The sequence below is a fragment of the Condylura cristata genome, unplaced genomic scaffold (genome assembly GCF_000260355.1).
Source record: "Condylura cristata isolate star-nosed mole 26May11 unplaced genomic scaffold, ConCri1.0 scaffold00014, whole genome shotgun sequence".
Lineage (NCBI taxonomy): Eukaryota > Metazoa > Chordata > Mammalia > Eulipotyphla > Talpidae > Condylura > Condylura cristata.
The window spans coordinates 8,909,683-8,924,672 of NW_004567115.1; the positions used below are offsets into that span (position 1 = coordinate 8,909,683).

At 44.3% G+C, this 14,990-nt stretch overlaps 1 protein-coding gene across 1 annotated transcript in view; it reads left to right on the plus strand.

Annotated features, from left to right (window-relative positions):
- Positions 1–14,990, plus strand: part of NMNAT3 (nicotinamide nucleotide adenylyltransferase 3) — a 103,824-nt gene that overhangs the window by 37,910 nt on the left and 50,924 nt on the right. The window contains exon 2 of the mRNA XM_004682441.2: positions 13,259–13,404. Coding sequence (XP_004682498.1) covers positions 13,296–13,404 — 109 coding nt within the window. The 5' untranslated portion in view covers positions 13,259–13,295. The remainder of the gene's footprint in view (positions 1–13,258; positions 13,405–14,990) is intronic.

Genomic DNA, 14,990 nt, shown 5'->3' on the forward strand with positions numbered 1-14,990 from the left:
CAGCTGATTCTATGAACAGCCCACCTCTTGGACCCTGTTTTCCACTGACACTTTAGTGAGTATGCCAACCATTAAAAATATATTGGACAAATTCAGTTACAGATTTTAATTAATCAGACCCCTACACCTGGCTCAGGCCTGTTCTAACTTCATAGATCACTGCCCTGATTTGCAGTTACCTGCTCATGACCGTGGCAGTCCACTTACAGCTCAATAAAGAAGGGAAGATGAGATGCTTGGCTGTTAATTCTGGAGGAGATTATATTATATGAGATGGGAAAGGATTGCTCTTGACTTAGTTATGTTGCACCCAGGGAAATTCACAAGCGAACACCTATCCTTGTGAACCAAGATTCTTGCTGCTTCTCCCCTGCTGTGGTTCAGTGAATTTACCCTAGTCTCTTCCCCCTTAACAAAGAGCCAGGATAGCCTTCTATTGCCTGGAGGAAATTGACAGCAGTGACTCTGTAGTACATTTCTTGTAGTAAGTAAATAAACATGCAAGCTAAATAAAATTGGCTTCTTGGTTAGGATTTTTATTTTTGATTTTAGGGTTAGTTCCAATCTTTAGTTCCAAAGGGGTTTGCAATCTTAGGAACCAGGCTGATAGTCTAGTGTCAGCAACTCTTCCTTCTCCTTTGTTGGAGTCTTCATTCCTGAAAGCCAGAAAGTAGCCTGATCTGCTGAGTCCCGTCCCTCACCAGACTGCACCTACATTCACACACAGCAGAGGTCTCACAAGCAGGCACTGGGCACTGGTCCCTGCTGCTTAACTCCAATCTGTTAAGTGGAATCCACCACCACCACCACTCCCCCCTCTCATTTCCACCAGAGGGTTGGCCAGTCCCTTTTGCAAGCATAACCTCGGGCAACCTACCCTGTTCTCCCCTGACTCCCAACCCTGACTCAGACCCACCCACACACTATCCTAATAGGAGAAGGGAGGTTTCGGCTGACAGCATTTCCATGTGAGGACCACTAGGCTGCTGTTATATAGACAGTCACTTTTATCTGAGCTTCTTCCAATAAAAATAAGAGAGCTGTATTGTAGAAGAGTGTGCTCAGGACCTTATGGCCTCTAACACCTTCTCAAAATCTATCAGTTGTCCTTTCTTCTGTGAAATTATCTGGGTCAGGAGCAATCATAATTGCTCAACTCTGTCAAAAACTGTGAAGGGTCTAAATTTTATTCTACTTGCAGGCTAACAAGTGAGCCTGCCTCAGTTTCACGGATGCTGGCAGAAAACATGAGACTCCTGGATCAGAGACAAAGGGCTTATTGCTCACAGGAATAGAAACAAACGGATGTTAGCATTTTATTGTGCCACTTCCTGAGCAACAGTTCCCACAAGGTGAAATGAAGAGGGTCAGGCAATACCAACACCTGCAGCAGATTGTACTAGAGAAGGAACCTGTGCAGAGGGAACCCAAATATTTTATAATGGGCAATAAACAAGTCTGCCCTCTGCTCCAAAGAGAAGCATTATCTTTAGTAAAGTGAATAGTAACTACGCCTACCTTTGCCCTGGGAAGATACAGTATCTCTATCTTCCAAGGCTACACTTTCTTCTACTTAAATCTTGAAAAGTTGTCCAGAATGATAAGCTTATCAGACACGCAGGAATATGAGCTCCCATAGAGAACTGCCTCCTGACATTGTCCTTGAACTCATCCTAACATTCACTTTGAAAATTCCATACACATATGTTGGACACATTTTGCTTCGAGCTGGGGGTAGAAAAATAAAATGCACTCTTTGCCCTTAAGGAACTGGCTTTTTAGTTGGGAAGACAGACAGTGGGCAGAGAATTAAATTGGGTGGGATTAAATATAATAAAGTTCCTTGGGGGTGTGGAAGCATAGAGGAGAGAACCCCCAACTCAGAAGAACAGGCATTCAGAAGTTTTCTGGAGAGCTGATGCTGAGTGACAACTGAAGCAGGAGTAGTCATTAGCTTGGCATGAAAAGATGAGAGTGAGCATAGCATTTAGGATGCAGTGGGAAGCAGTTTGATGGAGCAGGCGTGTGGAAGGGTTTGGAGAGTAAAGATGAGGCTGGTAAAGAGATCATGGTTACAAAGGGCTATGGACACCATGCTAGGAGTTTCACTGTTATCCAGAAAAACTCTGGGTAGCAAAGGATTAAGCAGAGAATCAGATGTGCATGTTAAATGATCCCTTGGGCAGCTGTGCAGAGGATGAATCAGAATAGGTGATGCCGGAGACAGGAAACAGGTTACTAGTGCACTCAGGGACAGTTACAAAATAATGAGCCCCATTCTAAGGCAATGACCATAGCGTTGGAGAGTGGGTTGGAGTATAAAGATATTACAGAGGTGGAACTGACAGGCTGCTTTGGTGAGGGAGAGAGAAGAATCCAGATGGGGCCACTTTTGTGTGCTTTAGGCACTAGGAGGGCCATGGGCCAATCCCCTGACATCTTTAGGAACAGTTCTGCATTTTGCTGTTATACAAGGAAGCTACACCCACCCCTACCCCCAATCCCACCCCCAGGCCCCACCCTAGGGCTGTGGAGAGTGTGGAGCTGCTCTAAATATAGCTCATTGACCATGACTAGGTAGGAGACAGTTCTGAGCATGGACCTGAAATAGGCCTGGCAGAAGCAGGGAGAATACAGAAGTCAAAGGAGAATTAGGATCCTGGATGGCCATTAAGAATTAGGATCCAGTTAAGGCAGCAGTCACAGTTCATGGGGTCAAAGCAAACTTCAAGTCCTGAAGGGAGCTGATACCTCATATTGGGAGACAGAAACTCATATGGGGTAGAGCAAACCAGGCAGACTAGAAATGTCAGGTATTGGAAACAAGAAGGGGGATGGGCAGGAAGACAAGTGTGGCGCTCTGCTTTCAACTGGGGGGATGTTTTCCCTTCAGCTGCCTCTGCCTACTTCAGCCTCACTGTGAATGAAGTGGCCAGAGCTCTCCGGTCCTCATTTGGATTTACTTTTTACTTTTGCCTTGACCCTCAATGAATAAACTGAGTGTTCCTTATTGACCTTCCAATCTGCATTAGATCCCAGGGGATTTACATGGGGTGCCCCAGGGATTTACAGTGTGCTAGACAAGAAAGGAGCTCAATAATACACACTGTGTCACCTTTAAGAAACCCAAAGAGGGAAGACTGATGTCCAGGGCTGCCAGAGGAAGTTCCATGGGGAAGTTGGTGTGGTAGAGAACACTCTAATTTTAGGAAATGTGACAGATGAGGCTCAAGGAGCAGGAACTCAGAAGACACTGAGAGATGGCGGGTAGTCTCTGCTGGTGAGGATATGGAGCGCATGAGTAAAGAGTGAGGTCAGGAGATAAATGGAGAGATGAAGTAATAAAGATCTCCAAAGCCCTGATACCAGATGTGGCCTAGCAGATAAATGCTAGTGGAGAGCAAATTGCTGAAGACCTTATCCTTGGATTGGTATAAAGATCAGGGCTTTATATAGTGCTTATATAAAAGCTCAACAGTTTATTACATTAGTTTGACTGATTCAATTCATACATTAGGGCAGGTTAATTTGCTTAACATATAAAGCGATTGGATTGGAGCCAAATTGGTGGTGGAGAGATGATTCTAGAGTTTCTCTCACCTCCCCAAGTATGGAGGCCATTGTGAGGGTAGAACAGGCTGTCCAGTCCACATCAACTGCCCCTCTCTAGGAGCAGTATTGTTCCCTGGTCTGGGCACTGCCCTTCACAGCCAAGAAAGTGGCACTGTCCTGCCCCTTGTCCAATCTGAGATCTCATGTTCCTCCCTCCTTTATTCTGGGGGATGGACTGGTGGCCTTCTGATAGTACCATGCTTCTTCACCATGTTAGTTGGTTGTGGGAAAGAAGAAATGAAATAAGCAGGGCTTATTTCTCTTGTTTGCCATTTTTTGAAACTTTAATGGATACTGGAAAGTAATGGGTCCCTCTAGTAGAGTGAGATCAGTCATGGTAGAGAGTGAAGACCTTATGTGAGGAATATTGGCCATATTTGGAGTGAGGAATATTGGCCATATTTGGAGGGTCACTATGTGGGGGAGGAGAGGAGTACATGGGGAACAATAAGGAGATGTCATGACTAACTGGTGGGTTTTGCTTATGGGCATAACAAACATGAAGTACAAGTTTATTGTTTATTTGAAACTAGGAAGATTTGAGGGTTGTTTGTTAATGTATCTTACTTGCTATCTCCTGACTGATAACACAGAAGGTCACTGAGCTGGGACATACTCATTATCATCGAATTCATGTCTGCCTGCTTGTTAACAAGAGTGCCAGGTAATCATCCATAGGCCTGTAGAGGCCCAGAGGTGGAATCTGGTCTGGAGCTGAGATTTGGGTATCAGATACACAATGCGATAGATAGTAGGTAGGTAAGCATAGGGGTTTATTGTGAGAGATTTAGGGTGAGGCTTATTTCCCTCTCAGATTCTCTCCCAAGGGTGTATGATCTGTCTCCACATGGCCTGATGCTAAGTAGGCCATCACTGCTGCCTGCCAGGTCTGAGGCTCAGAGATGTTGGCTTGAGCTTATTGACAGCTGCACACTCATAACGTTGCTAAAAACTTCATAAACTCTGAAGCCTGGAAATAGCCCAAGTGATTTGAGGTTTTGCTCACTTGTAAATGTTTGAGTATTGTGTCCACAAATTGCAAATTGAGTAACTCAATTTTGAGGCACAGCTGTTATTTGGAAAAGACCCATCTAGGAACGCAAACTCCTTGCAAAATGATTGTGCTTCATTTTTGTCAAGTATCAGAAAACCATTAAACTGCCAAGCCATATGGCAAATGCCCACTTGAGCCGAGTGCAACAGCACGCCATAATGAATCTGTTTTGGGGGGAAGGAGATAGGGCAGAGTCAGGTTTTTGTGATCTAAAGAACAGCAGACTCACTCTTACACACTCCAGCCTTCTAGAGTCCTGAGTAAGGATTTTTACCTCCCATGAAAAATTCATATACAAAATTAAGTTATGGTAGAATTTTCCCCCCTCAGGTATATTTTCCCTTTCAAACAATATCCATTTGAGTTTCTGCATACAGAATAAGTTTAACTGAGGCAATAGAAACTTCTAAAAGTTCACACAGTTTCATTTCCTTATATAATAACTTAATAAGTATTCGTATTAGTTATTACTATACCAGAATTAGGTTTAGCTGCGTACTAGAGAAAAATAGAAAACAATGTTGGCTTAGAAGATTATTTCTGCCCCTGATAAAGGGAACCTGGAGCTTGGCCGCCCAGGACTGACATGACAACTTCAGCGTCATCAGCATCTAAACTTTCTCTTGGCTTATTCTCTATCAAAACTTGACTTGTTTCAATATAGCTGCCACATTCGGGCCGTCACATTGTAGACAGCAGTAATGGAAAGGAGGAGAATGCCGTGCCTTTCCCTTTTAAGGAGAATTCTTGGAAGTATCACCCAGCTTTTCTGTTCATAAATCACTGACCAGTTCTTTATCACATGACCCCTGGCTGCTGCAGAGTCTGGGGAATGTAGCAGTAAGGCCAGGTAAAGACAGGGGTTCTGTCACCGCAGAGGAAGGGAGAGGATATCGGGAGGTTGCCAACAGGCTGTCCTCCTCGAGCTACTCAGTGTTCTTCCTGTTGGACTGTAACCGCCTGGTGGGTACGGGGCAGATTTTATTTATCCCTGTGCCTCTGAAGCACAGTTGCGGTAGCTGGTAGGTTGCACTTTTCATTTTCTGCACTCCTCATGCAGACACAGGTACTGTTCACTTCCTACCCACTCCTCTACCTTCTTTGTTCGAAGTTGGCGAGTTCAACTTCAAAGTTGCAATTTGGGGTATATTTATATTTCATTATAATAATATATTATTTCTTCTATAATGATACTCAGCTACCCATTCTTCGGCTTCCCAATATCAGCTCTTTATACCAGGTGCAAGCGTTGCTTCGAGCTGAGTTGTTAAGGTGGGGCTGAGCAGGAGGACACAGAGGAGGCCTCCTCGAGCTCTCTCCTCGAGCGTTGTTCTTAAGGGTTACCAGCTTTGACCATGGGTGACTTTTCAAACAGGATGAACTAGCATATGGAAGCTGATGTGGGAATGGTGAATTGTACTTTAAGCATAGTGAGGCAATAGAGAAAGGAGCGAATGCTTCTGGAGGAGTCAGTGGGGGCCAGGTTCTATAGGAGGTGGCTCAACTCCAGGATTCCTCGTGACTGCCCTCGGAGAGCCATGTGATTAGCCCCACTGTCCATGTGGCTCACTGAGGCCCAGGGGAAGTTGACTGGCACTTTACCAAAATGCAAATATAAACCTCTCCCTTCCAGACATGTTGAAAGAATCTGTGTCAGTGTGCATAAAGTTGTTAGCACAGCACCCAGCCTGTCATTCAAGAAACCCAGCTCTACCTTCCTGCAGCCACTGAAGTTAGTCCCTCCCAACTCGTGAGTGTGGGATTGCACGAGATCCTCCCATTCTCTGTCCTTCAGCCCTTTGAAAATTCTCAAAACTGGAACAAACCAGGCTGCATGCTTTCCTGAGAGTCTCATAATTAGTGCAAGTGCTTAATTGGCATGTTTGTTTCCTCCAAGGGGTGGCTGGTGAAATATACTCAAGCCGACAAAGGAGACTTGCTTTGCTTTTGTGCTTAGCAGCACTGTGGGCACATAGCAACGCCCACGGTGAATCCTACAAACTTGAAAAGAAAAAGTGCCGGAGTTCGCATGAAGGTTGATTGCCCTGGAGAAGTTGACATGCTCTCACAGATGGAAATGATTTCTCTGGGTCCTGAAAAATGTGCTCGTCAACCCCACAAATACGAACTGCGCCTCTTGTTTTCTTTAAGATGAGGAGTCCGGTCAAGAGGTCTGTGTAATGAAAGATGTTTGTAGAATTCATTTCCATTCTGCCTGAAGCCATCTGCTTTATGTCTATAATAAACAGAGATGTTTGCAGCCACTTTCCAGGGCTGGGTCCCGTTAGAGGCCCTCACCACAGGAAAGGTAAATTGACTGCCTCCCTAGAGATGAGCATTAGCACATTACATCTGCAGTGACAGTGCTTAACCTTCCTGCTTGCCTTTCCTTTCTGTGTCTCTGCAGCAGCCTGTGACAAATGGGTCGAGGGACGCACACTGGGTTATAATTTAGTACATGCGGGGCTTGGCCAGCTTCACATTTCCCAGTAATTGAGGTGAGGTCTAGGCAACAAGAAAGGCCACTGGCTTCTGGAAAGCCAGTGAGCACCTGACCTCGCCAGGCAGAGGGGCCATGTGGGAAGCCACCCCCAGACTTCCTGGAGCACCACTATGGGAGCACAGAGAGCTCTCCAAAAAAGAAATACAGGGAAGTCCCAGCCCTGATCAAAATTCTCTGCAGGCTCTCCATTGCCCATAGAGTAAATTCCAGGTGGCACAGACCCCTCGGTGGCCTGCAGGTCCCTCACAGCCTTCTCAGCCTCACTGTGGGTCACCCACACATCAGCTCATGTGCACACACAACACATTCACCTCCTTGCCGCTCTTGACCTCTTGAGGTGCTAATTTCTAGATCTTTGAAATGCTGGCCCCTGTGCCTGACACACCCATCATGATTCTCCTTACCCACTCAATGGTTTCATCTTTTCTGTCCCAGCTTGAAGGTCACTTTGAAAGGCCTGCCCTTAAATGGGTGAGTACGTTCATGTCCTATAATTGCGGTAACAAATCTCCACAAGATATTGGTTTAAATCCACACAATTTTCTTGCAAGTCTGGGGTCAGATGTCTGAAATCAAGCAGGGCAGCATTTCCTCTGGAGGTTTTTGTTTGTTTGTTTGTTTTTAAAAGATTGATTTATTTATTCATATGGAACTGGGGTACAGGCCAGAGATGTGGATGGTGAGCGGATTCACCAGAGACAGAGACGGGAGTAGAACAGGCAGATCAACGAAGTACACTGCTGAGGGGAGCAGCGGGCGGGTCAGGAGAGGTCTGCCACGCCATGTGGTCACCTCCGGGGCAAGCGGGAATAGAACTCATGCAGAAGTGGCTTTAGCTTCTTAGTGCTGTGCTTTAACCCGCTGCGCCACCAGGGAGGGCCTCCTCTGGAGGTTTTAAGGGACAATCTTTTACTTTGTTCCAGCTTTAGTGGCCACTGGCACTGCTAAGCTTGTGGCCTCTTCTTCTACCTTGTAAGCCGGCAGTGTAGCATCTCTTCTCTGATTGCTGCTTTGGTCCTTCCATCAGTTTCTATCAGATCTTCTCACCTACATCTTAAGATCTTCACGATTAAATTGGACCCACCTCTTTCATTCAGGATACCCTCCGCATCTGAAGAGCCTTAGTTAAGTCACATTGGCAAAGTCCCTTTCACCATGTAGCATAACATCCACAGGTTCTAGGATAAGGTATTAGACATTTGGGGAGCCATTATCCAGCATTATGGCCACAAGCCCTCACCCCAGTGGTGGCTGTATGTTTAATTGTGCTTCCCATAGATAACTGGAAGACCGTGAGGATGGGTCTGCACCTGCTTACTTTCCGTTGCGCCTCCAGTACCCAGCCGAGGTCCTGCCAAGTAGATGTTAATAAACAACTGTCATGCACAGCTGAAAGACAGGGTGTCTTGCTAGAGATGTTCTGGACAATGTCTGAAAGCACACACTGCCACATATTCGAAGGCCCATGGTGGCCTCTAGAAGGGGAATTTGGAAGCAGTCACTGGCATCTTGCCTGACAAAGTGGGAACTGGTGGCCTCCAGGTCTCCGGGAGAGTGATGGCCTTGGTGTCAGTGTGCAGGGGGCCAGTGTGTCAAGGCAGATGTGACAATGGGACAGGAATGCCTTGTTTGACTTCATCCTGAGTTGGGCACTGTACGTCTTGGGGCAGGAACCTCACTGCCTCTGGGTCTCTGGTAGGCCCAGTTCATTAACTGAGACAGAACCCCAAAAAGAGATAACTATCTGAAAAAGAGAACCCAGGTCAGGAATAGTCACTCATCCACACACGTTTCCTGAGCCCATGTGCTGAACACACTGCAGGAGCTGAGGGGACCAAGATGAATTCAAACCACCCTGTAGGAATTTACCTTCCAGTTGGGGAAGAATGCCATGCAAACAGTGGCAGTTCTGTGGTCAGTGCAAGGAGAGAGCAATAAAATGTAACACAGGACAGTGCAGGAAGCGCTGCTGGGTAAAGAGTAGGAAGATAAAACCTTGAAGGCAGGGGTGATGAGTGTCGCAGGTGGTCAGGACATTTGCAGAATTGAGGAGAAAGAAAGCAGTGTGTTGTATCTAAGGAGCCGGATACAGTACTATCTGAGTGAGCGGAACTTAGGTGGCAGTAAGCTGAAAAGGGACCAGAGGTCGAATCTCTGTCTTGTGTCCAATTTGATGATAAATTCCAAGGAGGGTGTGTGCCTCCTCTCTAAACTTGTTACGTCCTTCAGCAGCAATCATTGTTCAGTCCCTGGATCTCTATTAGATGGTTATTGATGAGAAGCCTTTCCCAATAAACAGCCTCCCACACTCGCTTCATCTAGCCAGATATGATTGGATGAAGGGCAGCCGAGCCACTGTCATGGCATCCGGCCCTGTGTCTGATGGAACTTGCACTCTAACTGCAACCTGGTTTATTCCCCTGAAGGACCTTGGACTGAGTCCACCTCCACCCTGTCATTGTGTTTCTCTGGTCTTGGGCTGGAAGGGAATTTAGTTCATACACGTGAAGCAGGTACAAGGGCCTGTGCAGGGCGGTGCTGCCCGCTGCCCAGGACGTCGCTCTGGCAGGGCAGGTCACCGTCACAGCAGTAGGGCCCCATGTGTCGTGAGAAGAAAGACATTTATTAGACATCATTTATTCTCCTTCTCATCATCACACTCCATTGTTGATGATGCCAGCATTCAAACAAATGTTCTCGTTTACAGTTTCTTGGACCCTTTGGAAAATAGATCAAAACCCCAGATTACCTGAGATGCTGCAGGTTCACATTGTAAGGACTCTGAAAGACTTGTATTTTGTCAAACTGAAATAGAATTTTGAAAGGCTTCATGACAGTTGTGGCAGGGAGAAGGGAAGCCAGCCTCTTCAGATACACCCATCACAAGTCTGCTCTTTAAGCATAGCTCAGCACACTCTGCAAATAATATCTCATTAAACCATCTGCATCCTGGGAAGGAGCTAGCAGCAGCAAGTTGCAGCAGGGGTGTGCCTGTTTTCTTCTCCTGTGGTAGTGGGCGTTACCTGCTGTCTCAAAGGAACCTTGAGGAAACCACAGCCTGCCTAGGCTGAGAGGGTTTGTTTGTTTTCTTATCTTCATACTATAGTTAAGAATTAGGCCTTCCTGCCACCAGGACTCAGGTCTACTTTTTAGTTGGCCAGTTCCCTCTTTGAGCTTTACTGCAGCCCCCTTTGGGCCAAGCTATGGGCTTGGAGCTGAGATCCAAAAACAAGGAAGATACACCACTCTTGCTCTTTAGGGATTTACTTGCTATGGTGGATATGAAAGACACATGGGCAGTTTTACCAGTAGAATGTGGCATGTGGTTTACTAAGGGTAGGTGAGATTGCCTAACCCAAAGGTTGTTGTCAGTGAAAATTGTATTCCCAGTTCTGTGGCAGACACACTACATTAGCTAATTTCATTCCCAATTCCCTTTCCCTTGCTGTTCCTCTGGAGAGGCTGCAAAGCTAAATACTTGTTTCCACAGTCTCCCTTAAGCTAGATGACAATCGACCTAGTTCTGATCAGTGAGACACAGAGTATTTAAAATCTATAGGGGAGGTGGCAGGGGATTAGGAAAAGCTAATTCTTGATTAAGAGGGACAACCATTCTATTTTAGCTTCTTGTCTTGAATATCAATCATGATAGCTGTAGCTACAGCAGCAATCTTGTGATTATGAGGGAAAAGCCAAGAGAATGACAGGTCATTTTGAGTCGGTGATCTGGTGCCAGCAGCTGCCTACCTCTAGGTGTTTTGTCATGTGAGAAACAAACTTCTATTTGTTTAAACCGCTGAGGTTAGACTTCTGGAACTTGTGGCCAAATGCATCATTAACTAATGCAAGCACCAAGCAGGCAGTCAAGACAAGGTGATTGAAGTGGTAAAGTGATCATCTGAGTCTAGTGTTAAGACTAGTTTGTCATGTGCTGGAGGTATTCCAGTTGGAGGAAACTGAAATAGCATGTATAAAGGCAAGAAGCCATGACAAGTACCCAAAGAAACCACAGCAGGTAGTTCATTGTTGGTGGAGTGTAAATTATGAGACAGGCAGCAGTTGGGTACAAGACTAAAGAAGCAAACAGTAAAGGGCAGATGAAGACAGTTTTCCTGGACACAAAGAAGTTCCAGGTTCTGCTGACAGAGACCTTTCCTGTCTTACCCCTGAGGAGTTATAGCCAGAGGAATAATTGACAAATGAGAGGAAGTGAATGCATTGCTTCTTATAGTCACCATATATATTATTGCTGTCGAGCAAATTACCCAAAAATAAAAGCTTATAAGAAAAATTCTGTATGGCCTTACGATTTCTGTGGGTCAGGAACCTAGATGTCCCTTAACTGGGTCTTCTACCTCAGAGGCTCTTACAAGTCTGCCTCTGGTAACAATACTTTGAATACAGTCAAGGCATTCACAGGGCAACAGTCTCATCTGAAGACTTGCATGGGGAAACATCCACCCAACATTAGTTCACATAGTGGATGGCAGGATTCATTTCCTCATGACCCACTGGCATTGGCACCAGTGTCTTCCTCAGTTCCCTTCCCCATGGGTCTGTCCATGAGGCGCCACACAGATGGGAACCGACATCCTCCAAGTGAGCAAAAAATGAGGCAAAAGAGGACAGCCAGAGTTATTTTTTGTAATCTTGCAGAGGTGGAACCCCACTCTTGTTGTGGTGTGTTCATTCAAAGCAGTTAGTGAATCTACCTCATACTGAAGGGGAGAAGACAACAGTAAATACTAGAAAGTGAGGATCATTAGGAGCCATTTTAGAAGCTTCCAACCACAAGCATCCCAACTCTTCTTTTCCCTCATCCTCCATTTTTTTATGGTCAGCAGTAGCAGTATCTTCTTCATCATTGTTGTCATCATCCCCACAGCCACAGTGATTATTAAATGTTTGTATGCATCAAAACACTTTCTCATACTTAACTCATTTACCCTCACAAGAATCCTGTAAGAGTCAGTAATATTCCCATTTTACAGATGAGGAAGTGAAGGCTCCAAGGACTGTGATTTGCCCTAGGTCACACGGCCAGTAAGAGATAGAACTGGGAGTAAGCCAAGTCCTAGTCGAGTGAAACTCTTCACCACTGTTCTGAGAGGCAGCATCTCAGAGGCACAGGACCACATTGGCAGCCTTCCCTGGGGCCCTGGCAGTGTCCTGCCTGCCTTTAAGCTCACCCCCAGGGCTGGAGGACACAGATTAAGGAAATATAAGGATTAGCTGGGCCTTCCCAAAATGCCTGGGCACAAATAAAGGACAAGGGGTGAAGTCAGAAACAATTTCTACGTCAGCTGCTAGCCCAATAACAGTATTTACTTCTTGATTTTAATAACTTCTGTGCAGTTGTATAAGAAAATGTCTTTGTTCTTAGAAAACACATGCTGAAGTATTTAGAGGTAAAGAGATATGTCTATACCTTTTCTCAAACATTTCAGAAAAGAAGTATTTATAAGTCTGTACAGATTGTATGTGTGTGGGTATGTGTATGTAGAAAAAGAATGAATGGTAAAGCAAGTATGGTAAAATGTTAATGTTCGGGAAATCTCGGTAAAAGATATAAAGGGACTTTATATAAATATTGCAACTTTTTTGTAAGTCTGAAATTATTTAAAAAGAAGGTTTTTAAATAGTTCCAGTCTACTTAGAACTTCATGAGTTCTACTTGCACTGTGAGAGATGACATACTGGCAGATCACACAGCCAGTGGAGTCACGTTTGATACCAATGTGATTCCTTAGAGTCCAGGGAGGGTTTCAAGTTTATAAGTAGAACATGGTCTCTGGAGTCAGGTGACCAAGCTTTCATTTCTGGTCCTGTTGCTTCTAAAATTTCTAAACCACCTAAGTAACCACGCAAGGTGGTTGAAAGGATTTGGTGAGACAAAACTTACACCTAAATTTAGTGTTTAGTGTTCTGTTTCTAGTTTATGATGAGCCCTCTATAAATGTTATTATTGTCATTGTCTCCTCAGTCATCACACCTGTGAAAAGTAATATCCTGGGTATATTCAGACACTAATCTGGATTGTTGTATTGGTGTGAACCCCCTGACATGAGTTTTTGCCCTCACAAACGCAGGGTGGCCACTGCAGCAGATGCGGATAGACCTGAAAAGATGAAGAGTAGAATCCCAGTCATACTCCTCGCCTGTGGCTCTTTCAACCCCATCACCAACAAGCACCTGCGCTTATTTGAGGTGGCCCGAGATCACTTACACCAAACAGGTCAGTCAAGGGACTAGAGTATGATGGGAAAACTGGCAGGTTGGACTTTGTGGGACTTTGCTGGTTGTTGTCATCACCATTATTAAAATTGACTGTTTTGTTTACTCACAGCATAACTGGTAGTATGCATTTCCTCCATCATATTCATTAGGCTAATACCACTTGGTGATGTGGTATGTGTATAAGTCATGTCCCCTATCATAGAGTTGAATGCTTCTTGGAGTCCATTACCACCCTGCCCATCTCATGTCCGTGAATGGTGAAGACACTGGGCACTAAAGTGCCTGTGTCTCAGTCAGGTCACTCACTCAGTTGCTCCCAGCATCAGGCTACACAGCCAGGTGAATAGGTAGTGTAAGATGTGTCTGGAGAGCTCCTGCTACTCTTTGGTATGTAAGCATGCATTCTGATAGAGTTGATATTTTCGGGCCCTCCCTGGTGGTGCAGTGGGTTAAAGCACTGCACTAAGAATCAAAAGCTACTTCCGCATGAGTTCGATCCCCGCCTGCCCCAGAGGAGATCCACATGGCGTGGCAGACCTCTCCTGACCCGCCCGCTGTTCCCCTCAGCAGTGTACTTCGTCATTCTGCCTGTGCTGCTCTCTACTCTGTCTCTGGTGAAGCCGCTCACCCGCCGCATCTCTGGCCTGTACCCCAGTTCTGTATGAATAAATAAATAAATCTTTAAAAAAAAATGCTGAGAGAGTTGATATTTTCTTCTTTGAAAGAATCGATCTTAGATGGTAAACAAAAAACTTTCGTATACATAGGCATTTTCAATAACAATGGTATGACTTTGCCAGCAATATTTAATCCAATGGAAATATTTAATCTAGAAATATTTCATCTTTTTGACTTTGCATTTCATTATTAAGTGAAATGGCATTTTGAATCTGCATGACTATTTCTGAAGACTATGTCATCTATATTTTGACATTAGTCATATGAAAGTATTTGTTTGATATTTGTATCTTACTTATTCCTATTTTTGTATTTTGTATTTTTTCAAAACTATTTGCCTTTAAGGGTATCTTTTTTACACCAGAATCAATTATTGTTTATTTTTATTTTTAATATATAAAAATAATTGATTAGCATATATATTATTTCTTAAAAGAAATTACATACAAATGTTAATTTATTTTAAAGTTGATGCCTTTGTTTATGAAGTATAATTTTTATTATTCAAAAACTAAAAGTAGGTGTCTAGCCTTGCTAAATAAATAGGTCTTACAAAGAAATAAAAAGTACAAACAATTAGTCAGTAAAATTAGTGAGTCAAATCTCAAAGAAAAAATGTAAATAGCATTAAGTTTGGAAAAAGTACTCAATATCATTAAATTTATGAAATAAAAACATGATAAGATATTGCAAGGTTTCGTGGTATATGCACTCTGTGGTGATAAACAAGATAAATACCACAAGGACAGCTACTGTGGTTGCTTGAGCTCCACAAAATTGCCACCATTGTAACCAGCCTTAATTGGTACTTATCAAATATTTGTTGTAGGAAAAAATAGTTTTAGCCTAAGAGATTAGCCAAGATAAAAGACTAACAAAATTCAGTGCTGGTAGGGGAGGGGGGAA